The 26,513-nt window shown below is 44.7% G+C and overlaps 2 protein-coding genes across 4 annotated transcripts in view; one reads left to right on the forward strand and one right to left on the reverse strand.

Moving 5' to 3' along the window:
• The first annotated feature begins 135 nt into the window (after positions 1 to 135).
• LOC135539947 (myotubularin-related protein 3-like) lies at positions 136 to 21,596 on the forward strand. 3 transcript variants are annotated; one of them, XM_064966223.1, is made up of 21 exons: positions 136 to 319; positions 5,759 to 5,839; positions 6,155 to 6,228; positions 7,768 to 7,857; positions 8,247 to 8,363; positions 12,380 to 12,462; positions 12,582 to 12,748; positions 12,855 to 12,951; positions 13,315 to 13,428; positions 13,712 to 13,923; positions 14,165 to 14,296; positions 14,508 to 14,619; positions 15,139 to 15,334; positions 15,525 to 15,710; positions 15,987 to 16,157; positions 16,484 to 16,629; positions 17,264 to 18,986; positions 19,198 to 19,308; positions 19,470 to 19,558; positions 20,679 to 20,705; positions 21,321 to 21,596. In XM_064966223.1, exons 3-21 carry the CDS (start codon positions 6,226 to 6,228, stop codon positions 21,496 to 21,498), a joined length of 3,954 nt encoding a protein of 1,317 aa, XP_064822295.1. In that variant the 5' UTR covers positions 136 to 319; positions 5,759 to 5,839; positions 6,155 to 6,225; the 3' UTR covers positions 21,499 to 21,596. The 3 variants fall into 3 exon arrangements, with proteins under 3 accessions (XP_064822295.1, XP_064822306.1, XP_064822299.1); XM_064966234.1 differs by lacking the exon at positions 20,679 to 20,705; XM_064966227.1 differs by lacking the exons at positions 136 to 319; positions 5,759 to 5,839; positions 6,155 to 6,228; positions 7,768 to 7,857; positions 8,247 to 8,363 and adding an exon at positions 8,469 to 8,487.
• Positions 21,597 to 25,133: 3,537 nt separating this feature from the next.
• The window catches only part of LOC135539965 (citron rho-interacting kinase-like), a 52,781-nt gene continuing 51,401 nt past the window's right edge, over positions 25,134 to 26,513 (reverse strand). Inside the window, exon 38 of the mRNA XM_064966245.1 lies at positions 25,134 to 26,453. Within this exon, the coding sequence (XP_064822317.1) occupies positions 26,430 to 26,453 (24 nt within the window). The 3' untranslated portion in view covers positions 25,134 to 26,429. The remainder of the gene's footprint in view (positions 26,454 to 26,513) is intronic.

The following is a 26,513-nucleotide window of genomic DNA, read 5'->3' on the forward strand; positions in this document are numbered from 1 at the left end:
TGTCAGGGCTTATGGTATGGACGTCCCAACGACACCGGATAGCGTAAAGCTTGCATTTATTTATTTGTTTACATGCTCATGTGATTCGTTTGCGTACCCATCCCCCACATCCAAATAAACGTGGTTACGTTGCGTACCACGTCACGTATAATATTGGGTTGGCGATTCGCAGCGATGGCGACTCGATTCTTCTACGGGACGTATTGAAACTGGCCTCGAATATGACAAATGTATATCCTAACGTGTAATTTATTGCAAACCCAGTGCACGGATCTTCAACTGGATCATTAACGTTTATATTGTCATTTCTTTCTCTCTGGTGAGTCCGCCGGTTGTTTTCCTGCTTCGGTGTGTTTTGACAGAGGCCTCAGTTTTGGGGTCCGCCCTCATAACAACAACAAAAACAGTTCCAGAAAGAGCAAGCAATGGCTAGCCCTGACTACGATTACTAGCTAACTGTAACTTTAGAACTGGAAGAAGCATAACTACGTCGTACCCAAACAGCAATATATTTATTTTGACCTGTCAAAGTCATAACGAGAAAATAGCATTCTCACAGCTTAACTAACTGACGTTAGCCGCTAACTAGCCATGTGATGTATATTGTTTCGATTGACTGGACTAGGCTAGCTCGCCGCTACTAGTTAACGTAACGTTAACGTGTGCTACGTTATAAGATGGCTCAAAGAGGAAACTACAACTACCCAAGTTAGCCAGCTAACTAACGTGGTAAACTCCAATCGGGTACAAAATTGTCTGTATCAATTGTTGACAGTTAACATGAGAAACAGAATGGATATTTGGATAATTAGCCAGCCTGCTAACTAACGTTAACGTAGTTGGGTAATAAAACGTTTAAGATTAGTCTCGCTAATTAGTATTAACCTTGAGTTAGCTAGTTATCCAATAATACTTGTTGAAATTGCTATTTTTCTATTGCACGTCGCGAATCGACCTTTAACATGCATTACATGACCAAAAGTATGTGCACACCTGCTCGTTGAACATCTCATTCCAAAATCATGAGCATTAATATGGATTTGGTTCACCCCTTTGCTGCTATGACCTCCTCCACTCTTCTGGGAAGGCTTTCCACTAGGCGCCGTAACATTACTGTAGGCACTTGCTTCCATTGTGGTTGGGCATTGATGTTGGGTGATTAGCTCCGGCTCACAGTCGGTGTAACAATTCATCCCAAAGGTGTTTGATGGTGTTGAGGGCAGGGCTCTGTGGAGGCCAGTCAAGTTCTTCCACACTGATCTCAACAAACCATTTCTGTATGGACCTCACTTTGTGCACGGGGGCATTGTCATGCTGAAACAGGAAAGGGCTTTCCCCAAACTGTTGCACAAAGTTGGAAGCACAAAATCGTCTAGAATGTCGTTGTATGCTGTAGCATTAAGATTTCCCTTCACTGGAACTGAGGGGCCTAACCTGAACCATGAAAAACAGTCCCAGACCATTATTCCTCCTCCACCAAACTGTAGTTGGCACTATGCATTCGGGCAGGTAGCGTTCTCCTGGCATCCGCCAAACCCACATTCGTCCGTTGGACTGCCAGATGGGGAAGCGTTATTCATCACTCCAGAGAACGCGTTTCCACTGCTCTAGTGTCCAATGCCGGCCAACTATACACCACTCCAGCACATGGTCATCTTAGGCTTGTGTGCTGCCCAAGGGCTGCACGTTTTGTTTTTCATCCTAACCAACGAATCAAATGATCAAATTTATTATTTGAATTAGCTGTGTAGTGTTAGTGCAAAAACCAAAACGTGCACCCCTTGGGGTCCCGAAGACTGAAATGAAATGAAATGGAATTCAAATAATTAAACTTACCTTTGTTTTAATAACCCCAAAATAACATAAATGTTTCATCGCTCAGCACTATATTCTAATTGCTTGCCTTGCTAGCTTAATCTCTGTAAAGATAACAGTCAAGGCAAACTGCTACCGTTCACCAATAACGTTAGTTGGCTATCTGGAATTCAAAAGTTTCTGCTTTGATGCATGATTACTAATATGTTAGTCAAATTATCTGATAGGCTAGTTCTTCTCTACTGGTCCTTGATTAGTGTTGGTGATTCACACAGTTAACAATAAATAGTTTGAGAAACATGTTTTTATTCACTGCTGGAAAGATTGGCTTTGAATGTCACATGTTTTGATAATATCAGGCTTATCTGTCAGAACATTACAGCTAGACTAGCTCATGCCCTTATCATGACTCCAATTCCCTTGCACTACAGTGGAGTCAGTGAACGTCCCTTTTTGCCTTGTGAGGGAAATGGTGAGAATTAGTAACATTTCTAAATGTTAAAGCAGAGCCACAGGATTGTAGTTAGTTAACATGGAGCTGTGGTCAATATGTTTTATCAGTCAGTGCCAGTGAGGAGGAGGGTACCTCTGGAGCATGCACTGCTAACTTAGCTCTCGGCTCAGTCAGGTGACAGAATGACGTCCCTTTAGGCTGTGCCTAGGTCTTCACAATCTAGTAGGTTCAGGTTCTACGGTTCAGAAAGGAATCAGGCTCTTTCAGTCTGCAGGGTCTGACATTTTACAAGCATTTGTGGAACTGTTAATGCAGGTAGGTTGAGGTGAGACAATGAAGGTGCAATGTAAAGGCAAAATGGCCTGGTTTGTAGGGCTGGGCAACATTAGAATTAATTCAAATTCATGTTTTAGAGCAAAGTTCCAAATGCCTGTATCGTAGAAATCAAGGTTTGTTTAAAAAAAAATATATAATGTATGAGTGTTCTGTGTCTTTGGTTTCGACTCCCTCTGTGCACTGTGCAACTTCCCACTCGCACACAGACACCAAGCCCTTCCCACTCACAGAAAAGACGAAAGATGACTTCTTCCTTTCTGACAACAAGCCATTTAAACTCTATTTGAGGTTTGGTCCAACAGAATCGGTCATATGGATACCGTAACGCTTAGACATTATTTGACTGAAATAGACGAGAACTTAATCTTTCTAACGATAGCCTTAGTGATTAGAGCGTTGGGACAGTAACTGAAATGTTTCTGGATTGAATCCCCTTGCTAACAAGGTAAAAATCTGTCGTTCTGCCCCTGAGCAAGGTAGTTAACCCACTGTCTTCGGGTGCTAAAGACGTGACGAGGTATCCCCCTTTGTCTGAACGCCCAAAATGTACAGTGCCTTCAGAAAGTATTCACACCCCTTGACTTTTTCCACATTTTGTTGTGTTACAGCCTGAATCTAAAATTAATTAAATTGAGATTTTTGGTTACTGGCCTACACACAATACCCCGTAATGTCGAGTTATGTGTTTAAAAATATTTGCATATTAATTAGAAATGAAAACCTAAAATGCCTTGAGTCAAAAAGTATTCAACCCCTTTGTTATGGCAAGCATAAAGTTCAGGAGTAAACATTTTCTTAACAAGTCACATAAGTTGCATGGACACACTTGTGTGCAATAGTGTTTTAACATTAATTTTGTATGACTTCCACATCTCTGTACCCCACACGCACACACACACACACTTTGGGTGGTGTATCAATACACCCAGGGACTGCAAAGATAAAGGCGTCTTTCCTAACTCAGTTGCCGGAGAGGAAGGAAACTGCTCAGGTATTTCACCATGAGGCCAATGGTGACTTTAAAACAGTTAGTTTAATGGCTGTGATAAGAGAAACCTGAAACAACATTGTAGTTACTCCACAATACTAACCTTATTGACAGAGTGAAAAGAAGGAAGCCTGTACAAAATACAACTATTCCAAAACATACATTCTGTTTGCAACAATGCACTAAAGTAGTGCTTGAAGAAATGTGGCAAAGCAACTAACTTTTTGTCCTGAATACAAAGTGTGATATTTGGGGCAAATACAAATCTTCAAGCGTAGTGGTGGCTGCATCATAGGGGTATGCTTGTAATTGTTAAGGGCTGGAGAGTTTTTCTTTTTTTTTTTTTTTTTTTCTCAGGATAAAAAAAACAAACAATGTTGCTAAGCACAGGCAATCCTACAGGAAAACCTGGTTCAGGCTGCTTTCCACCAGACACTGGGAGATTAATTCACCTTTCACCTTTCAACAGGACAATAATCTAAAACACAAGTCTAAATCTACAGTGGAGTTGCTTACCAAGAAGACTGAATGTTCTTGAGTGGCCAAGTTAGTTTTGACTTAAATCTGCTCATAGATCTATGGCAAGACTTAAATTGTTGTCTAGCAGTGATCAACAACCAATTTGACAGAGCTTGATTTTTGAAAAGAATGGGCAAATATTGTAACATCCAGGTGTTCAAAGCTCTTAGATTTACCCAGAAAGACTCACAGCTGTAATCTCTGCCAAAGGTGATTCTAACATGTATTGACTCAGTGGTGTAAATACTCTGTAAATTAGATATTTCTGTATTCTGTTTTCAATCAATTTTGCAAACATTTCTAAAAACAGTGTCATTATGGGGTATTGTTTGTAGATGGGTGAGAATAAAACATTTTAAAAAACATTTTCATTCAGGCTGTAACAAGAACATGTTGAATAAGTTGGTGTATGAATACTTTCTGAATGCACTGAAGAACAGAGCAGACCCTACTAAAACGAAAATATCAATGAACGTGGAAAATTAATGCTCAGTTTTTCATTGCAGTACCACACACTGCCAGCAGCATTTTAGTGACTGACTGTGCTGGCTGTCTACTCTGTTTTGTAAATGTAGAATGAGTAATGAATGACACGTTTTAAACTGCATTTGGAAAGCGTTCAGACCCCTGGACTGTTACGTTACAGCCTTATTCTCTAAATGATCAGGATTTTAAAAAAAAATATATAATCTACACACTACCCCATAATGACAGCAAAAACAGTTTAATTTTTATGTTTTGTGGCACAGGTTCTCCCATCTCCAAAGAGGAACTCTTGAGCTCTGTCAGAGTGACCATCTGGTTCTTGGTCACCCCCTGACCAAGGCCCTCTCCCCGACTGCTCAGTTTGGCCGGGTAGCCAGCTCTCGGAAGAGTCTTGGTGGTTCCAAACTTCTTCCATTTAAGAATGATTGAGGCCACTGTGTTCTTGGGCACCTTCAATGCTACCCTTCCCTTCAAACCTTCAATCCCACCCAGATCTGGTACCCTTCCCCAGATCTGTGCCTTGACACAATCCTGTCTCTGAGCTCTACGGACAATTCCTTTGAACCTCATTGCTTGGTTTTTGCTGTGACATGCACTGTCAACTGTGGAACCTTGTATATATTTTATATAGACAGGTGTGTGCCTTTCCAAATCATGTTCAATCCATTGAATTTACCACCAGTGGACTTCAAGTTGTAGAAACATCTCAAGGATTGTCAATGGAAACCGGATGCACCTGAGCTCAATTTCGAGTATTGTTTGGAAATTGTTTTGTCTAATCCATTTTAGAGTAAGGCTGTAATATAAAAATGTGGGAAAAGGGAAGTGGTCTGAATTATTTTCAAATGCACTGTAGCTGTACCTTAGCTTACAGTTACCCCCCCTTATCAGAATTGATGAGCATAGTATACTGTGGCCCAACTGGACGTAATTGGCTTTTTTTCCATTACATAAATGTGTTTTAAGTGGTGTCTCTCACCTCACTTGCAGCCTACTGTACCCACCAGCACAGCTATATTTACCAGGGAATGAAAAGGTCTATTGTAGATTGAATGTTCCAGCGAAAAGTAAGCTGTTTGAGATGTTTGCAGATTAACTATTTGTTCATTCCTTATAATAACTAGTTTCATGTTCTCTTTTTTTTCTTTTCTTTTTTACAGAATTCAATGTCTTCACTCTAACTGAAATTTGCAAAACAGGATCATCAGGATCGCACCTCATCTGTTGCTTGTTCTCTTTTGGTACGTAGCAAAACCGGTGCACATCAGTTCTCGCTACTCATTTTGTTTAGTTTCTTATCATTTTGAAGTGATAACCTATTGAAAAGAACATCTTTGTCTGCGTAAAGGCTGTATTTCATTTTCTACATGTGACACAGAATGACTTTGTGTGCCCTGCACTCCAAATCCAGGTACTGCAGGGTGTTACACTCATCCATGTGGTCACTGTTAATGAGAGATTGTTTACAAGGGATCCTCTGCAATAAGATAGACTACTGTAGTCCAGTTTTATGGCGCAATCAAATGAGATCTTTCCCCTTGTTCCACTCTCTACAGACTTAGATTTGGGGTCCAGTGAAGAAGGCCTGTGGTCCTTGTCCAGTGACCCACACTCCTTCACAAGGGCCATGGTAAAGTCCATCCTTCATCATGACCGTTTTCTATCTACCAGTGCAGAAGAGCTATCTGTGTGTCTGCCGAATCGGAAACTCCATTGATTTTCAGCCTTTTTAAATCCGCTGTGTTTACTGGTAGCTAGATGGTCGCATCGGACATAATGTCAAAGTTCCACCCAGTCTGCTGCCTCAGCAGGGATTGTTTGATTTTGACTGGAAGCCTTAGTGATATGGAGTAGTATTACCACTGCGTGTGATGAGTTACATCTTGGTCAATCATAAACCTTGTTCTGAAAGTGTGTGTGCGGGGATTGACATTAAGGGTAGCCCTATAACTTGGGTGGGGGTGTGACCTCAGCAGTCACGCAACTTGAGGTTGCCCCATTGGCAAGGAGATATAAAATACCTGATATCAATCCAAAAAAATACTCCTGGTTTGCCTGGTGGGCGAGTGTCTTTCAGACCGTAAATACCTGATGTGTATGTCTTTTTATGCGTGTGTGTCTGCCCGTGTGTGTTGTGCGTTCCTGTGCCTGCCCCCTGACTGGCCCCTACAGAGTGTTACCCCAGCCATGCGGACGAACAGGACAATGAGCTTGGCTCCCAGACAGCGTTCAGTTGGTGGGATGGTCACACTGAGCCTGCTGCCCCAGCCATGTCTTTTATCTGCAATGTCTACGGACCACCCTAATCTCTCTTTGTCCTTGCCAGTATTGCCATTATGTTCTCACTAGACTGAACTCCTATTGTGTCCTAGCCTTACTGCGCATGGGCCCCAGGGTGCTGCTGAAACGGACCGGGACAAAGCAAAGAGCACAGGGCCCTATTTCAGAAGGCAGTTTTAAAAAGAATTCTACAATTTAGTCCCTGAATAAAAACTATTAAACTGCTTACGTCTTCATGCCTCACATTACCATCAAAGAAATGTCCTCTGTGGGTTTCTGAAATATGCTCATTAAATTGAGAAGTATGGTATGCAACATCAAAGAGCTCCTCACGTGTGGCACAGACGGATACCAATAGAAATCAAAGGGGACCATAATTGGATCCAGCCACCCAAATTACATTTAGACCTGTAATTATTTAAGACACTTGGTTGTAAAAGGATTACTTATGATATTTTGTACTTGGCGTAGTGTGCTCTGCAGCCGGTATCTGTTTCTGGCTCTGAACTGGGTTACACAGACACAGACTTTAGTACCATGCCAGGCTGTCAGCCAAGGGTGAGGTACTCTTCGCAGGGGACTTGGGCCTGTGTGTGTGTGTGTGGAGGATTGAGAGATTGCACAGGGATGATTTAAGACCACACACCTATTTATAGTTGGTTTTAGTATCAACACTCCTCTGATTACATTTGGCTTCATCATTGGCTGTTTGTGAAAGCCTATTCAATTAAGTTCCTGTTAGAGGTATGGTTAAATGTGGGAGTGGTTGGGGAATGGCTACAGTCGTTGCTGGTTGTAACCAGTGAATGGGGATAGTAGTGGACTATTGAGTTATTTTACAAGATAACGGACATTCCACATAATCAACAACATATTTTCTGATTGGCAGGAGGAGGAGGGGCCGCAGAGCATGGAATGTATCCAGGCCAATCAGATCTTCCCCAAGAAGCCCCCAGTCCTGGAGGAGGGGAGCCTGCAGGTGAGAACACTAATTGCCGGAGCTGGTTAGCACAATTTCAAGTCATGCCTGTACAGTTATCGCAAAGTCATTCTTCTACATGTGTTTGTAATGGTAATTTAGAGTAGGTGTGTATTTATATGGGGCGGCAGTGTAGCCTCGTAGTTAGAGCATTGGACTAGTAACCAAAAGGTTGTAAGTTCAAATCCCGAGCTGACAAGGTACAAAAATCTGTCGTTCTGCCCCTGAACAGGCAGTTAACCCACTGTTCCTAGGCCGTCATTGAAAATAAGAATTTGTTCTTAACTGACTTGCCTAGTAAAATAAAGGTAAAATAAAATACAAAATATGGCACCTTTATAAGTGATAAGGTTCTGTGCCCTTTGATAACTTCCCTCCTGTGGTGCCAGGTGCCCTTTCCCGAGCTGCATGGGGAGTTCACAAAGTATGTGGGGAGAGCGGAGGATGCAATCATCGCCATGTCCAGCTACCGCCTCCACATCAAGTTCAAAGAGTCCATCGTAAATGTAAGTACTGCCGACTAACTAAGTGAAGGCTTGGGACTTGATAGCACACAGTTTATCACCCAGCTCTAACACACACTTTAATTTCACAGACAGTGCCTAAGTGTCTGAAGAAACTCTACAGCTGGTCAGTAAAGTGAAACCCTATTGTCTCCAGTCTCTGCACCTTGACTTTTTATGAATGGAGACTGTGTGCTGGGTCCAGTGACAGTGTGCCACTACTGTTGTGGTAACAAGGCAGGCAGTCTGGAGAGGGCATTCTCAGTTGTTTTGCGCTTCTCTTTCCACATGCCGTTGCCATGGTTGCAAAGATCCCATCAGGGATGCACAACACTTCCGCCCTCTCCCCCTTTTGCCCTGTTTTATAAAGACCGTCTTTGTTACCAATGTGTGGTTATTCTTAGAAATTGACATCTCATTATTACACTGTTAGTAGTATAGAACATTCCCCCAATTTACAAACAAATGACACTGCTTCACTTCCTCTCACTGTAGTAGTATAGTACCTTAGTGATAAACATCATTGTTGTGCAGGTTCTGCGCCTTTTGGATTGGCATGTTTTGACATATACAGGGACATTTTTGCTCAATCACCTGTGTTATAATGTTCCAGTTCTTACCAGCTCGCTCACGTGTTTTTTGTTTTTGTTTTTTTCCTTTTTCCCCCTCCCTTTTCTGCCATCAGTCTAGTTATATTGGAGCTGAATCTCACTATGTTTAATAAAACGGAGTGTGTTCTCTTCACACATTTGGATTGGATGGTAAAGCGTTTGCATCACATGGCTGTGGTTCACCACTCACATAAAGAGAGAATGGAGAGAGAGAGAGCGCGCAGTGAGGCAGGCCGTTAACAAGCATCCGAGGAATTTATTATGTGGTCAGATGTAGATTAGAGAGCAGGAATTATAACAGAGCGTAAGGAATGTGTGGCCAGGCAATAGCAGCAGAACAGACACTGCTTTAACTCTGTTTCCCTTGTCTTTTATTGTCTCTCCTGTTTTGTTTTGAACAACAGAGTGACAGTTGTTGTGAGGTGTCAGTAAGTACCCAGCAGCCCCTGCATGCACAGCGTGTTGCCCTGCTCACAGACTGGGCTGGGATGGATAATGACATGGCAACTGTGTGTGAACCTGTTGAACACTGACCGCCTGTCCATTCTGCATGGCATTGGACCGTGTTGGAATTGTAAAACCAGCATTCGCTGCACTCCCCTCTGAGTCACTGCAGAGCAGAAAATGTGCTTTTGGGTGAAACTTTGCCCTTCCATTTCCTGGTTGCTAAAATTCTTTAATGTTTGCCTAATTTCAGTTTGTGACCAAACAAGCAATGTATAGTGTAAAGTAAGGATATTTAACTCTTACCAGGTCCGGATGCTGCTGTTTTTCCTGATCTACCTGATAATTAATTGCACCCACCTGGTGTTTCAGGTCTTAATCAGTCCCTGGGGGGAAAAAAGCAGTGGGACTGGTTTCGAGGTCCAAAGTTCAGTTTGAGGGGTGTTGAGAATGATCGTATGATCTAAACCACTGTGACATTTTTTGTTTCAATAACCCAAAATTAATATTATTTTCAGCTGTTTGAAGCTGTTGTACAAAACAAAAGCTAAACTCACTCCTCGATCACACCTACAGCGTCTTTGTGTTTTGGTCCAATGGAACGCTGTGTTTGTCTTGCAGGATTGCGTTGCAGAGGCAGTTGCAGTGCATTCTATGTGGTGACTACATTGGATAAATTGAACGTATGCATCAAATTGTACACTTAGACGGCTTGACAGAAATAGCAGAAGGTGAATGTATAACTTTTTTTGCATACATATCCAGATGATGCTGCGTACCATTTTGCACAAGGACGCTGTACAGTCGTGGCCAAAAGTTCTGAAATATTAATTTTCAAAAAGTCTGCTGCCTCAGTTTGTATGATGGCAATTTGCATATACTCCAGAATGTTATGAAGAGTGATCAGATGAATTGCAATTAACTGCAAAGTCCCTCTTTGCCATGCAAATTAACTGAATCCCCAAAAAACATTTCCACTGCATTTCAGCTCTGCCACAAAAGGACCAGCTAACATCACGTCAGTGATTCTCTCGTTAACACAGGTGTGTGTGTTGACGAGGACAAGGCTGGAGATCACTCTGTCATGCTGATTGAGTTCGAATAACAGACTGGAAGCTTCAAAAGGAGCGTGGTGCTTGGAATGATTGTTCTTCCTCTGTCAATCATGGTTGCCTGCAAGGAAACATGTGCCGTCATCATTGCCTTGCACAAAAAAAAAGCTTCACAGGCAAGAATATTGCTGCCAGTAAGATTGCACCTAAATCAACCATTTATCAGATCACCAAGAACTTCAAGGAGAGCGGTTCAATTGTTGTGAAGAAGGCTTCAGGGCGCCGAAGAAAGTCCAGCAAGCGCCAGGACCGTCTCCTAAAGTTGATTCAGCTGCGGGATCGGGGCACCACCAGTACAGAGCTTGCTCGGGAATGGCAGCAGGCAGGTGTGAGTGCATCTGCACGCACAGTGAGGTGAAGACTTTTGGAGGGTGGCCTGGTGTCAAGAAGGGCAGCAAAGAAGCCAATTCTCTCCAGGAAAAACATCAGGGACAGACTGATATTCTGCAAAAGGTACAGGGATTGGACTGCTGAGGACTGGGGTAAAGTCATTTTCTCTGAATCCCCTTACCGATTGTTTGGGGCATCCGGAAAAAAGCTTGTCCGGAGAAGACAAGGTGAGGGGTTGCATCTCAGCCAAGGGAGTGGGCTCACTCACAATTTTTCCTAAGAACACAGCCATGAATAAAGAATGGTACCAACACATCCTCCCAGAGCAACTTCTCCTAACCATCCAGGAACAATTTGGTGACGAACAATGCCTTTTCCAGCATGGAGCACCTTGCCATAAGGCAAAAGTAATAACTAAGTGGCTCGGGGAACAAAACATTGATGTTTTGGGTCCATGGCCAGGAAACTCCCCAGACCATAATCCCATTGAGAACTTGTGGTCAATCCTCAAGAAACGGGTGGACAAACAAAAACCCACATTCTGACAAACTACAAGCATTGATTATGCAAGAATGGGTTGTCATCAGTGGCCCAGAAGTTAATTGACAGCATGCCAGGGCAGATTGCAGAGTCCTTGAATAAGAATGGTCAACACTGCAAATATTGAGTCTTTGCATCAACTTTGTGTAATTGTCAATAAAAGCCTATGACACTTGTGAAATGCTTGTAATTATACTTCAGTATGCCATAGAAAATATCTAAAGACACTGAATCAGCGCAGTTTGTGGAAAACTTTTGGCCACGACTGTAGGTGTGATCGAGAAAGCTTAGAACGGATCTACCAATTATCAGGCTAGATCTATAACTTACATTTTTATGTGAATTTGGTTGAGTTGCCCATGAAGCTACATGTTGGATCTCTTCAGTATAATACTGTAGTTTTGGTGGTATTTGCCTAGATCAGATGAGGGTTTAATAGACAGTAAATATGAGGCGATAGGGCTGCAGATGAACATTTACTGCACATTGATCCAGCAGTTGTACGTACTGAATCAGTACACGAGGGAAGCACATCAAATCGGAAGGCGGTGTTGAAGGAGATGTGAAAATGGCAACCTTTGCCTGGGAAATGCTATTTGACATCTAATGCAGCTAGTTTGCAGCTGTGAAGGAGTAGTATGTGCTCAGATTTTCAAGGTGACAGCAGTGTAGCTTTTAGTTCTCTTGGCATGATCGGCATTATCACACTTAACGTGAAACATTTAACTAACCTACTAACTTTTTTTGAAATGTAGACATTTTGTTGGTGGCATTATTGCACAAGCATTTACTGCATGTGCTTGTGACTTCTGCTCTTTTACTTTAGGATGTCCCCTTGTGTGACTGTAGAGCACATTTAGGCCTGGAGCCTGAAACTAGCTTATTTGTTTGTGCGAGAGAAAGTCAGCTTGCTGGTTTGGAGATTGTGGTACACCAGAGTGTGACTGTTGTGTTCCTGTGTCTGTGTTTATTCTCTCACCAGGTCCCTCTGCAGCTCATAGAGACTGTGGAGTGTCGTGACATGTTCCAGCTCCATGTCACCTGCAAGGACTGTAAGGTCGTCAGGTAGGAGGACCAACTGAAACAATACACACATGCATATTGCGTGCAACATTTTTGCTGATGTTCATGTCTTGGTTTAGGCCTATAAGCTAGTATGTATGATTGTGCTGCTTGTCTCCCAGGTGTCAATTCTCCACCTTAGAGCAGTGTCAGGAGTGGCTGAAGCGGCTGAACGCTGTGGTTCGCCCTCCGTCTTGCTTGGAGGACCTCTTCTCCTTCCCCTTCCATGCCTGGTGTGTGGACGTGTATGCCGGGGAGAAGGAGCAGCACGGGGAGCTGTGCAGGCCAGGTACATAGACCAGGACACCGGTGTCCTCAGACAACCTCTACTCAGATCCTTCCCGTCATTTTGGCTAATCTCATCTCTCCTCATGTGTCCCTGTGTGCTCTGTTAGGAGAGCATGTGACCTCCTGGTTCAAGAATGAGGTGGAGAGGATGGGCTTTGACACTCAAAACGCCTGGAGGATATCTGACATCAACAGCAAGTTCAGGTATGAGCAGCTAACAGCCCCCTGACAGCCTGCATCCTACAGGGCTGATCTGATTACCAGGCCTCCCAGGGTAGTGCCATGATAACGGTTTGCTGTCACCCTGCTGCACACACTGCTCTGTGTGTCTGATACAGAGGCTGGTTGTACTGTTGTCCTCCACTGGTGAGGAGCCTCCTGTAGATAAGGACCTTGTCCACGATTAGGTGTCCAGGGATAGGGACTTTTTAGAGGCATCACTCAGCCTGTGCCCCCCTCTCCTCCTGTTCTAACCCCTGCCCCCCCTCCTCCCCCCCCCCTCCTCCTGTTCTAACCCCCTCTCCTCCTGTTCTAACCCCTGCCCCCTCTCTCCCCTGGCATTGCCAGGTTGTGCTCCAGCTATCCGCAGCAGCTCCTGGTGCCAGCCTGGATCACAGACAAGGAGCTGGAGAACGTGGCAGCCTTCCGCTCCTGGAAGAGGTTCCCGGCCGTTGTGTTCAGGTGGGGCTTTCTGTCTTTGTGTAGCGTTGTTAGTCAGTGAGAGAGAACAGGGATAGGTTATCTGTGAATACAATGCAAAGCAAGGACAACTCCTTTCACCCCGAGGTGTGTTTCATGAGTAGGGAGGCTTCCATCTTTGAATATGTATGTTTTTTTGGACCCAATCCTTTTCCTTGTTATTGACTCCAGATGCCAAATGGATCAGAGTTGCTCCATGTTGTTTTCCCACACAGTGCAGTCTGCTCTCCTGACTGTCCCATGCCTTTCCTCCCCTGTCCTCCAGGCACCAGAGCACTGGGGCTGTGATCGCCCGCTGCGGCCAGCCGGAGGTCAGTTGGTGGGGCTGGAGGAATGCAGACGACGAGCACCTGGTCCAGTCCATCGCCAGGGCCTGTGCTGTGGACTGCAGCTCCCGCAAACACCTGGCAAACGGATCCTACATCAATGGAACCAATGGAATCATCGGCACCAATGACCTCGTGGACACTGACTTCGGTCAGTCCACAACACACAAACATGCACACATTCTCACACCCATACCATACACACAGAGTGCTGAAGCAGCACCTTCCCATCTGTTTGTGTGGCTTTGCTGCAGACACATGGTTGTGCAATGTGGGCCTGTCAGGACTAGTGCTGGTCCCTCTTAGACATTTATTACCGCTTTTATTTGATAATACTGACTGTCATCGCCTATGCAGGGATTTAATTCCGGTTGTGTCTCTTCGTGTTTCAGAATCGTCCCTGACGAACAGCTCTGAGGTAGAGACACTGGCCATCCAGCCACAAAAGCTGCTGATCCTGGATGCCAGGTCCTATGCAGCGGCTGTGGCCAACAGGGCCAAGGGAGGGGGCTGTGAATGCCCAGGTAAGATGGCTCATCTCTGGGCCAGTGGATCCAGGAGACTGAGGTCAATGGGTTTGCATGGAAGCATGTTATTGTCAACTTAATGTCAACAGAAAAACTGTACAAACTCGCAATCTGTACTGTTATTTTTCTGCCCTAGAGTAGTTGTTTTAGTATTAATGATATGTTAATTTGTCACAAACTGACTCTCATCATCTCCTCCTCCATACAGAGTACTACCCCAACTGTGAGGTTGTGTTCATGGGCATGGCCAACATTCACTCCATCCGCAAGAGTTTCCAGTCCCTGCGCTTCCTCTGCACCCAGATGCCAGACCCGGCCAAGTGAGTTGTGCCTCTAGCACTGCAGTGGAGGTCCATTCCGACTAGGCTCACAATCCAAGATGAATTACAAAAGCAGAGACCACCTACTCCACTCCAGTTTGTTGCCATGGGGGCTTAGTAACTGTACTAACCCCAGTTGGGTTTTAGCCTTGCCCACACATCTGGTTCTGGTTTAGGAACCCGGCCCAGCCCACAACTAAAGGATCTCTTTCCATCTGAACTTTCACATTCCACTCTGCCATTTGTAATTGAATCAAAATGTCTCCCTTGAACCAAGAGTATGTTGTTGAAAGTACTCAGACTCAATAATAGTAAGCCCTTTTCATAACTATGGTCAAATTCAATGAAACAGACATATTAAACATACATATTTAAGAGCCTCTTGCTCATCACATTTAGAGGTCTTTGGTTTGTCTTTATCTAAGATGAGCTGTTGTGTTTATAAGTCAGTGCTTGGTGTGACTGAGTGTATGGGAGTAGTTTGTGTACACTACAGCTTAACCGGCTCTCCCTCTGTAGCTGGCTGTCTGCTCTGGAGAGCACCAAGTGGCTGCAGCATCTGTCTCTGTTGCTGAAGGCTGCCCTGTTGGTGTTGAACGCTGTGGACCGCGACCACAGACCTGTTCTGGTGCACTGCTCTGACGGATGGGACCGCACGCCCCAGATCGCTGCCCTGTCCAAGCTCTTGTTGGACCCATACTACCGCACCATTGAGGTAGGCTGGTTGGGACAATCATTGGGCCACGTTGATCGTTGTATTGGAACATTTTTAGGTTGATTAACAATTAGACATAAACAGAGGCACATTTTAGATGGCTGGAATAAATGCATATGTGCCCCTCTTAAAGTATGACATCCATTTTGACTGAAATGTATCTCTTGCTGTTGATATGATTTCTCTACAGGGTTTCCAGGTGCTGGTGGAGACTGAGTGGCTGGACTTTGGCCATAAGTTTGCTGACCGCTGTGGCCACGGGGAGAACTCAGAGGACCTGAACGAGCGCTGCCCGGTCTTCCTGCAGTGGCTGGACTGTGTTCACCAGCTCCAAAGGCAGTTCCCATGCTCCTTTGAGTTCAATGAGGCCTTCCTGGTAAGGAGGATGACCATAGACCTGAATAGGATGGAATCAAACTCACTTAGTCAGGAATTGGATGCAACTCAAATGTTTATATTTGGATTAGTATGAATGACAGTCAAATGTTGTTGGTTTGAGTTACTGTTTTTATCTAGCTGATCTGTAATTACCTTTGTAATATTTTAGGCTCCGAGATGCATGGCATTTTTTACTCACTATCATTATCATACCTGAGATTTGAGCATGCTCCGACATGTTTGTGTGTTTCTGGTCCTGTGTTTGTCTGTGCAGGTGAAGATGGTGCAGCATTCCTACTCGTGTCTGTTTGGCACCTTCCTGTGCAACAGTGGGAAGGAGAGGGAGGACCGTCAGGTTCGGGAGAGGACCTGCTCCGTGTGGTCACTGCTGCGACCAGCCAACCGCGCCTTGAGGAACATGCTCTACTCCTCCCACTCCGAGACTGTATGTCTGCTCTCTGTTTGCTCAGCCCTTTATATTGGAACATTCCTCCATGCCTTTTATACAATGGGGGGGGGGAGGGGTACTTCTAGGGGATGCCCCAGAGTGCTATAATTTATTTTTGTTTACTTAAAATGTTCATGGTCCTATAACTAAACTCTAATTTATGACAATGTCATCTTATCTATCTATTTTTGTAGCCACTTTGTTGACATTGTACTGTCTTGCCTTGCTTGCTCAAGTGTGAATATTTTGTCCATCACATACATTAATATTTATGTTCAACCCCCTGCATATTCCTATATCTAAAGTTGGGTCTGTTGTTGTAGGTGCTCCACCCAGTTTGTCATGTACGTAACCTGATGCTGTGGACGGCAGTCTACCTTCCCAGCTCCTCCCCCACCACGCCCTCTGATGAGTCATGTGCACCCTATCCTGTGCCAGGTGCCAACCCTGAGGACACTCCCCTGGGCAGGTGAGCCTGCCACTCTGCTCCCTCTGATGTAAGATAGACCCAGGTTTCGGGCACCACAGCCAGAGGGACCTCTCTCTGTAACCTGCTCTATAACTAGCTCAGCTGCCTAATTGCTTTTCACTCACACAATGATCGGTCTGGGAGATGCAAATAGTGTTATCCTCTGCTTATTTAATCTCCCATGACTTTGTCAGAGTCTTGAAAAGATAAAAAATACGTCGGTTGAGGCAGTTTTCAACAACATACCTCAAAGTATTTTTGTAGCCATTTATTGACGATAACTGTGTTGAGGACGTGTTTCAAAAACAGTGCTGAATCCATTCCATTTTTTTTTCTCTGCAAGATTAATTGTCTGTTTTTAGTGTTTCCTTTTCAATAGGTTATGGGGATACATTTGATTACAACACACATTTTACATAGTCTTCTCAATCACTTGAGCGATGCTTCGCTCCATATTTTCCATTTGTGGACATGCATGTCTTAATCCTGAACACTATAATATAATTACCTGATTATATACACAGCCTCCACTTCAATCATGAGGCCTCAATGATACAGAGCCATTGTTTAGGGATAAAAGGCTATTTTTTCCATGTGCTAATCAACTCAATTCATCTCTTTCCTCCCTCGACAGACGTCCGAAGACCCGTTCCTTCGATAACTTGCCCAGCGCCTGTGAGCTGGGGAGCTCGCTGGCCCCAAACCGGCGCTCCAGTGACCCAAACCTGAATGAGAAGTGGCAGGACCACCGGCGCTCTCTGGAGCTCAACATTGCTATGGGTCCCGACGGAGGGGGAGCTCAGGAAGGGCGTGCTAACGGCCAGCCTGGAGCAGCAGGGCCTCAGGCAGGCACGGCCGACTCTGAGCCAGAAGACAGCCCTGAAGGAGGGCAGATTGAGCTGAGAGACAGAGCCTCCAAGGGGTTGTTAGCAGCAGGAGATGAGCTTGAGCTCTCCATTGAGCTGGCTGTGGCAGAGGGACAGATGGAGAACATTCTCCAGGAAGCAACAAAGGAGGAGGTTGGTGCCGATACTCAGAGAGAAGCTAATGCTGCTGCTCCTCCTATTGTCGTGGCTCAAACTCTATTTGATGCTAATGTTAATGGAAGAGAGACGGAGAAAGAGGCCAGCACCAGTGATGGTAAGGCTGATAAACAAGGTAACATCAATGGGGCTGAGAATCAGACGGGGGCTACTATCACTAATGGGCATCACCCAGAGAAGGGCACAGATGAACCTGAGGAGGAGTCTAGTGTCTCTCCAGGCAGTCCCACAGACGTTCCAGAGGAGCAGGAGGTGGACGTTCCAGAGGAGCAGGAGGTGGACGTTCCAGAGGAGCAGGAGGTGGACGTTCCAGAGGAGCAGGAGGTGGACGTTCCAGAGGAGCAGGAGGTGGACGTTCCAGAGGAGCAGGAGGTGGACGTTCCAGAGGAGCAGGAGGTGGACGTTCCAGAGGAGCAGGAGGTGGACGTTCCAGAGGAGCAGGAGGAAGTGTTGGTGAAGCATGTTCTGGAGAACCGTACTGCCCAGGAGGAGCCAGACCACAACCCTAGCACCAGCACCCCCAGCCCAGCCCACGCTGCCCTTAGAACTATGATCAATGGCTTTGGAGAGAGGACACCAGTGGCTGCTGAGAATCACCTTCCACCAGAGCTGAAGTCCAGCAGACATCTCTCAGAGGTCCTGGTGCAAGCTGACAAGAGGGCCTCCCTCATGGAGAGCTCAACAGAGACTCTGACTGAAGAGGCCTGCACCAGGCCAGAGGCCCCAGTGCAGGTACCCATCTGTGCAGGCCCCCAGCCCTGCTCTGAAGGCAGGAGTCAACCCCCCTGCCACAGGAGAGTGAACGGGGAGGCAGAGCCAGAGCAGGGGGCACCCAGGACTTCAAATGGAGGACACAAGCGGCCCTCCGTCAGTGCCTTCCAGTCTTTGAGTGCTGATCCCAGCAGGGAGGGACCCTGTAATGGCGAGAGCTTGGAGGGGGAGCCCTGCAGTGGCCCTCACTGGGCCAAGGTGAATGGGGAGCGGGCCCCACTGAGCCGCCAGGTATCCCTGGCCTCCTGCAGCTCCCTGACCCACCACCGCCGGGGCAGCTGCTCCCAGCACCGCTGCCTCCATGCCCTACTGGGGCGTCCTGCCGCCACACCCAGCCCCGAGCAGCCGGCCCGCAGTCACCTGGACGATGACGGCCTGACGCTCCACACAGACGCCATCCAGCAGCGGTTGAGGCAGATCGAGGCAGGCCACCAGATGGAGGTGGAGACGCTGAAGAAGCAGGTGCAGGAGCTGTGGAGCCGCTTGGAGAGCCATCACCACGCAGCATCCCTCAGGATCAACGGAGATATGGGAGACGAAGTGGTAAGACCCGGCCTCGTCCTGCAGAGAGATGACTTGGCAGTTAAGAGCTGTGACTAAGTGATTTGAGTGAGGATTTTCAAAAATGATTTGATCAGACTGACAGTGCTGGAACTAGACATTTGAGGGGAGAACCACTTTAATTGTTAATATTTACTCCGATGTGAAATTACAAAGATACTGAGTTTCTGTTATCTCATTCCCTCCCACTCAGACCTCAATGACAGACTCTGAGTATAACCTGGATGCTAGCTGCCTGTCCCGCTGCAGCACAGAGCTCTTTTCTGAGGCTAGCTGGGAGCAGGTGGACAAGAATGACACTGAGGTAAGCTGCCTGGCAGAATGGGATGCTACAATAGGGGACCTGGAGGAGGGGTGGAAGATGAATGATGGACTATAGTGGCTGTAGAGACTGGGAGTTCACAGATAAAGTTTGGCTGACCTTAAGATGCTAGCTGAGAACTGCCATTTGGCTGCCTGTTGCAGGTGACCCGCTGGTACCCGGACCACTTGGCAGCCCAGTGCTACGGGTGTGAGAGTAGGTTCTGGCTCGCCACCAGGAAGCATCACTGCAGGTAACCAACCACAGGCTTTTGTCCTTGCTATGGTTTGAACCGGGCCTTGGCTGCACTTAGACACACTGCTATCACTTCTGATGTGATGAGACTTAACTCAGTAGACACTGCCTCAGTTCAAGCTTGTTGATATCAGTTTTCTACTCATTTTTTAAAATTCCTTCCCCCTGAGATCCTGCTGTTGTTCCGTTTGGGTCTTTTTTTGCTTTGTGATTAGCCTTATGCCCGCAGACACCTGTAATAGAATGACAATTTTTATTATCATTTATCATGACCATTTTGTGAGAGAAGACAAACATTTTGTTTTCTTCATGGATGTTGTGGATGTGCTTATGAATGGGACAGATCTGCCATGCAGGTGCTGTAGTGTCTGCATTCCCTCTTGGTTTTCTCATTTCCTCATATTGTTATCCTTTCTACTTCCCTGGTACTCTGGGCCAATGTGGGACCGCTTCAACATGTTGCCACTGCTATTTACATTTCCACGGTGCTCCAAAAGCTGCATATCTATAAGCTGTCTGTACCTTTTGGTTAAGCCATAGTCAGCAAATTAGTTTACCAGCACCATTTTGGTCCCTGTCCAACAGAATGCTCACAATGCCACATTGTAGCCTACAAACAGAGCATTTTAGTTTCTTCCCTGTTATGCCAACTGGAGCTTTTACAAGGCGCCTTGTGTTTGAGCCCATGTGTAAAGGCCTTACATGACAATTAGCTTGTTGGCAATATGTTAACATTTGGGCTATTTGCGACGTTTGCAAAACTGTTTAGGGCTGATTGCAGACTTCCAGTGAAATTTAGAGATTGTTTGAATGCGCAGTTTAAATCAAGGCCATTCAAGACCGACCTTTTCATAGTATGTGCTACTGGTATCACCCGGTCAAGACCACAGTGAAGGAACGTTTTTGAATCTGTGCCGTAATGGGAGCAGCCTATGTAAAGAGGGCTAGTGATTGTTATGCATGTAACTGGGAAAGTAGGGTTTCTACAGTATCTGAGTGTGATAGGGAGAGATGTTGTCTGTATTAGCAGTGTAGACTAGATGAGAGCAGTGTTTGTGAGTCTGGTCTGGGCCACACTGATGGTTGCTCTTGTCCATTCTGTACCCTCTCCTCCACAGTGACAGGGAGCCTGTCCAAGAGGTCTGGTGAGATATGGCTTCACTGTCCCCTCTCTCCCCTCTCACCTACCTTCCCTCTAATCCTGCATTGCTCCACCTTTTTGGTTGACTTCATCCTAACCTAACCCACCCCTTGCCTATTGGTAAACCACCCTGCTCAGACACTTTATGTTGGCAGCATTCTCCTTAAGAAAGTCAGATGGCTCTCACATGACCGTGATGGCCATTTCCTGTCTGGTCATGTGGAAGGTATGAGCATGAAGCTGAGAATGGCTGGCAGTTGTCTGCAAATATGTATTAACAACTCATCTGTTTTTTATGGCAGTGCAAGGGGTGCATTTAGTGAGTGGGCTATAGGGGAAGTTTTTGTTTTCAGGCCTTTCGCCAATACTTCCACCTGGAAATGTCTCTAATTAGTGACCAAAGTGTTGAGCCACTAGTCTGAAAACGTACAGGACCATGTCAGGTTTTCTTATCGGGGTGTCAGTATAACATGTTATGATGAGTATAAAGATTGTGTGCTACATATTAAATCAAAGGGTCTTACTTTTAATTGCTGCATGGATTTTTCTCTCATATCCACTAAACAGTCCCTCTGTGCTGGAGACTGAACCTGTGCTGTCTCACTGTCTCCCCCTGTAGGAACTGTGGGAATGTATTCTGTGCCAGCTGCTGCGACCAGAAGATACCCGTGCCAAGCCAGCAGCTGTTTGAGCCCACCCGTGTTTGTAAGACCTGCTACGGCAGCCTCCAGATCAATACAGCTCCCAATCCCATGGAACTGGAGCTGGAAGAACCCATCACAGCCAGCTCCAACTAGGGCCCTGGGAGGGGCTAGGCCGAGCCCCCCAGCCAATACTCAGCTAGCCACTGACACGGTCAGGCACTCTACTGATGAGCTCAGGAGCTGCAGAATGTCCCATGTACGTGTGTGCTGCATAATATGGATTTTCATGTATATAGGTCTGCAATGCCAGATGTAGTAGAGGTGGTGAACAAAGTGTTTTTGCTAGATGCTAAGCACTTTGAATGGTGGTTATGCACAGGAATGGATGAATGGACAGATTGATGGACAGAGGACTGCTGGTAGTGTTTGTCGACGTGGTGTAGGACTGGGACAGCGATAGAGCAAGGATAGTCTGTCTGGTCCCGCTGTCCAGGGAGGGGCACGAGAGGGTCATCTCCGAATGATGCTGCAAAGTCTTCTTGAGGGCTTGTGTTCATTTTTTTTTAAACCCACTTATAGTTATCTTACAGGAGTGGTAGCATCATCCATCCCCTAGGGACTTTTCTGAAGCTCCAGTGCTTCAGAAACCACTTCTCGTGTCCAGAATAGGGCTGGACTGTGTTGGCAAGACCTTCCATTGACTTCTGGGGAACACCTGGATGAACTTGGGCAGAATTTCAACTTGAGTTGTGTCTGAAGTTAGGACTCTGCCCTAAGCAGGGAGGGTATTTGGGAGTTACTGAGATCTAACAAGTGTTAGTTTTTGAATTGCATCAAAGTATGAATCCTCTCATAGCTGGTTCCATTTTGCAACTCTCTTGGCGTGAATAGGTGACACACACTAATGGTAGACGGTGTAGATAATGTTGACAGCTGGTATTATGACAGAGCTTCTAAACCAATGCCGCGTTCAAAACAACTGGGAACTCAGATCAATCATGTCAGTGATCGTCAGGTCGGAAAGTCAGAGCTCTAGAAAGAGGCCTGAATGCCCAAGTTGGAATTCCGAGTTGGATGACTGTTCACATAGATTTTTACCAGTTGGAACTATTTTTTTACGAGTTTCCAGTTGTTTTGAACGCGGCATTAATTTAATTTGGCATTGTCACTTGTTTTCAGAGACCTAAATAAGCTTGAGGAGAGGCTGTGGAAATGCATTCATTTACTCTGCCCATCACTTCAAATTAGGATTACCCCCCCAATTTCCCCAGCAGGCACTTGGCACATGGTGGCATGACGTTCAATCCATCACAACCAGGGTTTAATAGGAAGTGGTGTAATGGTTGTCATGGGGTCACTAAGGGCTGTGCTTTAGTCATGTTACTGTATCAGTGTCCTCCTGTGATGACAGGAACTCATTTACCAATGTGTCCTCATCTGCAGGATGGGTGAATTATTACCCAACACTGACTGCTTATTTACTAACTAACTTCCTTGAACATAATGAAACAGCCCTAAAATATTAAGTTGAGTCATACATGCATCACAATCTTTCCCTTTGAACATCCTCAACCACCATTGCGTCATGTCCTATATAAACCGAGGCAGTGCTAGATAGTACAAGGGGATGAAATGTATAGTACTGTGTCTCTGTGGAACATCCAGTGTTGTTCTCTTAGCTGGTTAGCTGGGTTTTCTCCTGCTGAATTGAGAAGTCACTTATTTCATCTCTCTTCAATAAACTCCTCTCAGATACATTTTTGTAACATAAATAATATATTCAGATAAGTATATAGCGTTTAAGAAACGATGTATAGAAGAATCCTTTTATAGTGGCTTACCAAATTAGTCACCATAAACCTTTTCATTTCTATCTTTTGCTGATTGCTGAAAAAAACTATAATTTCAACCTGTTGGAAACAGGAATCTTTATTTTTTTAAGGGGCATGTTCCTGTTTTGATGCTGCAGTGGTTTTCCATTTTATTGCGATCAGTACCTGTTTTCATTATTTATTGATGTTGTATTCTTGAATTGCTGTCTCAAATTTAGACAATTACATTGCCACAGGATAATCAGTGTTTATCAGTAGTGGATCTTAAGGGCCGTGAGAAAAGATGGCCCAAATCGATGAGATTCCCATGCACTGACAGAAACAACAACCTAATACTAAACCCCCACCTCACTACGGTCACGCATACCCCACTCATATACAGTACATGTACACACTACCTCTACCATACAGACAGGAGCTCCACACACTCATACATGCACACAGATATTCTCACTGTGCTTGTAGTAGTTGATATTTGCTTTTCAGATGTTCACCATCAATATTGGCCTTTTGTTATTAATGATTTTGGGGTTTTACGAGCATTAATGTACAAATACAACCCTATACGATGTCAAATTATATCCTTCAAGACTGCCAATCATTAGTAATGCCACTTATCGTAGCAGGACACAAATGAATCACAGGATTTCAGCAATTGTTATTATTCACAACTCTCTACCTGATCAGCAGACTGTGTGAAAGAGCCATGTATAGTTTGGACAGCCATCTTGTAAAACCATCTGAGGGCTTAGACCAAACTCTTGACTGTTGATCTCTTTCAATGACCCCCTGAATAGCTTATACTGTGTACATTTCAATGGCTGGACTAAGTGGTCCATAGCTTCAGATCTCAAAGCCATGTGGGTCTTTCTGGTCATACTTTCCCAAACTGAGGTTTGACATTGAGGGCTAAATTAGGTTCAGAGTAATGCTCCTTTAGACACTCATTTACTTCTGGCTTCCATTAGTGTCCATGTCGCACTCTGGCATGGCGAGGCATGTAGGGCAGTTTCACCATTAGTTGTTTTGCACAGCATTTCAGTGAAAGTAGACACTGCCACAGAAATACATCAAACAATAAAGCTGAAAATGAGTCTGTTCTATTCAATATCATCCACAGGACTCCCATGAGGGATGAGCCTGTTTTTCTTTTGGTGCTGTTGTGGGGCATAGCTGGATATGATGATGGGAGTATGTGGAGGGGTTGGATTTACACATTGTCTGTCTGGAGGAGCCCTTACACTGTGTCCAGTTGGGTTTTTGAGTTATTTTGATCTTCTTTGGCTTTCATTTCTCTTCCCTCGTGATTTAAGAAGCTGTCCATCATGTAGTTCCCCATAGGAGGCATCCCTGCAATGGCCCAGGAATCCGGTGTAAATGCAAGTGTTTCCGAACGTGTGTCAGAGGGAAACTGGTGCCAAGCAGTTCTTATACAGGTCTTTAACAAAGCAGTGGAGTCTGCTGAGAGACAGCTCATAATGGCCCATAATAATGGCCCGACCAGCGCAAATGGAATGGCATCAAATACATGGAAACCATGTGTTTAATCTATTTGATACTATTCCCACTCCAGCTATTACCATGAGCCCGTCCTCCCCAATTAAGTTGCCACCAACCCCTGTGTAATAAAGGGATAACTAATGTGCTCTTGATTTGTTTTCCTCCTTTACCGTTATCTTTAACAAGCACTTTCAACCTTCTCATGTATCGTCGGTCGCAGAGGACTTTGTAGCTGTTTCCTGTAACAGGACATAGCAGTTTCTTGTAACAACAAGTGCTCTTTTTGTTTAGTATGTTTATTTTTGTTTTGTTGAATTTACTTTAAAGAGCATTACATTGATGTAGAAATAAAGGAAAATAAAGTGGGCTATTTCCATTGGTTATTTGCTAGCCGGAATAGTTTCTCATGCAAAATGAAAATATGTAAGATGTATGGTACATATCTTGACACATTGCCAGGGTAGGTCAATCATCTTTAATGTATGTACAAAAACCTTTACTTGTCTTGCAACAATGTATACTTATTGAATACAAATTCATGTGACTACATGACACAAACACAAACCAAAAATCAAGGTAAAAAAAAAGCAACTGCTGCTCTAAATGACTCATGCTCTTCTGATGTGACAAATGTAATATTTTATCAATTGAAATCGAAGCGATAGTGACGAACCCTGAAGATTACTGGACTTCATAGTTATTTCACTGCACAGAAGTAAGAACAGGACATCTGTACCATAATAAGCAGCTGCAGGCAGCAGACTAATGGTCAGCCAGCTCCACTGCCTGCTGGTTCGAATCAAAGTTTATAGGCGTATTATTCTTCTTAAGCTACAAGTGTTCCTTGTATTAAATATACTTAACATTTATTTTGTCCATTAGTATGGTAAGACTGTTTAATAACAATCATATGCAATTAGATATCAAAGTCCATTTAATCAAAAAGAAGACTGGTCATGTAGAAACATTGAATTTGGAATCCTGCACAGTTAGGGCTCTATTCAGTCTTTAAAGCTGAAGTGTTACAGATTCCATGATAGAAATGTAAAGGTAATTTCAGATTGAGCCGACATGCAGCGTTTACCGTGAATGCAGCCTCCGCTAAACCACTAACATTGCTTATACATTTCAATCATGCTGTAAAGCTGAATTTCTGCGATGCAGATTGACTAGAGCCCTTAATCTCAAGTACAAAGTGAAAAGCTCATGAGTATTGCCTTCTCAGAACCCATATTATTTGTACAGTACGGGGGTGATTAAATGTTGGCATGATTGATCTCCAGAGAAAAGCAAAAATTACAGTATTGCATCTGGGATGATGAAGATGAGATTTTGAGATTAGATTTCTCTCCCTGCAACATCATTAGAAACACGTCCTTAATAAATATAGACTTGGCTGTACCAGCCTACTATTCCCTTTTCGCTATAAAAACTGGAACAATATTTACAACTTTGAATTTAGTACTTATAAAGGTTTATATCCTCGACCCATTAGATCCACAGGGGTTCCCTGCTAATGCTGCTCTGTTGAACAACTATCTGCCATAGGACCATAGCAATGAATACACATATCAGAAAGGACAAGATTGTCAAAGGACATTTCCCCAGTGCAATAGTGTGTTGGCAAATTAATCCAGATTGCACTATACAGGCGATGGGTTTTCTGGTTGGTCACCCTTAGATGGTGTAGCCATGTGCAGAGTGGACAGAGGGTCACACAGCTCCTCTCTCCTAAACCTCTCCTTGTGTTACTCACACAGACGACTGGTCCCACACCTAAAATACAGAGATAGATAGCCATAGAGACATGGTCACAGAAGAACAACTCTACTCATG

Source organism: Oncorhynchus masou, chromosome 1, assembly GCF_036934945.1.
Source record: "Oncorhynchus masou masou isolate Uvic2021 chromosome 1, UVic_Omas_1.1, whole genome shotgun sequence".
NCBI lineage: Eukaryota > Metazoa > Chordata > Actinopteri > Salmoniformes > Salmonidae > Oncorhynchus > Oncorhynchus masou.

What these genes read in the sequence shown, in the direction of transcription:
- LOC135539947 (XM_064966223.1), top strand. An exon ending in AAGGACTGTAAGGTCGTCAG is followed by an intron (nt 12,463 to 12,581) that starts GTAGGAGGACCA and finishes CTTGTCTCCCAG; the next exon opens with GTGTCAATTCTCCACCTTAG. An exon ending in AGTTCAATGAGGCCTTCCTG is followed by an intron (nt 15,711 to 15,986) that starts GTAAGGAGGATG and finishes TTGTCTGTGCAG; the next exon opens with GTGAAGATGGTGCAGCATTC.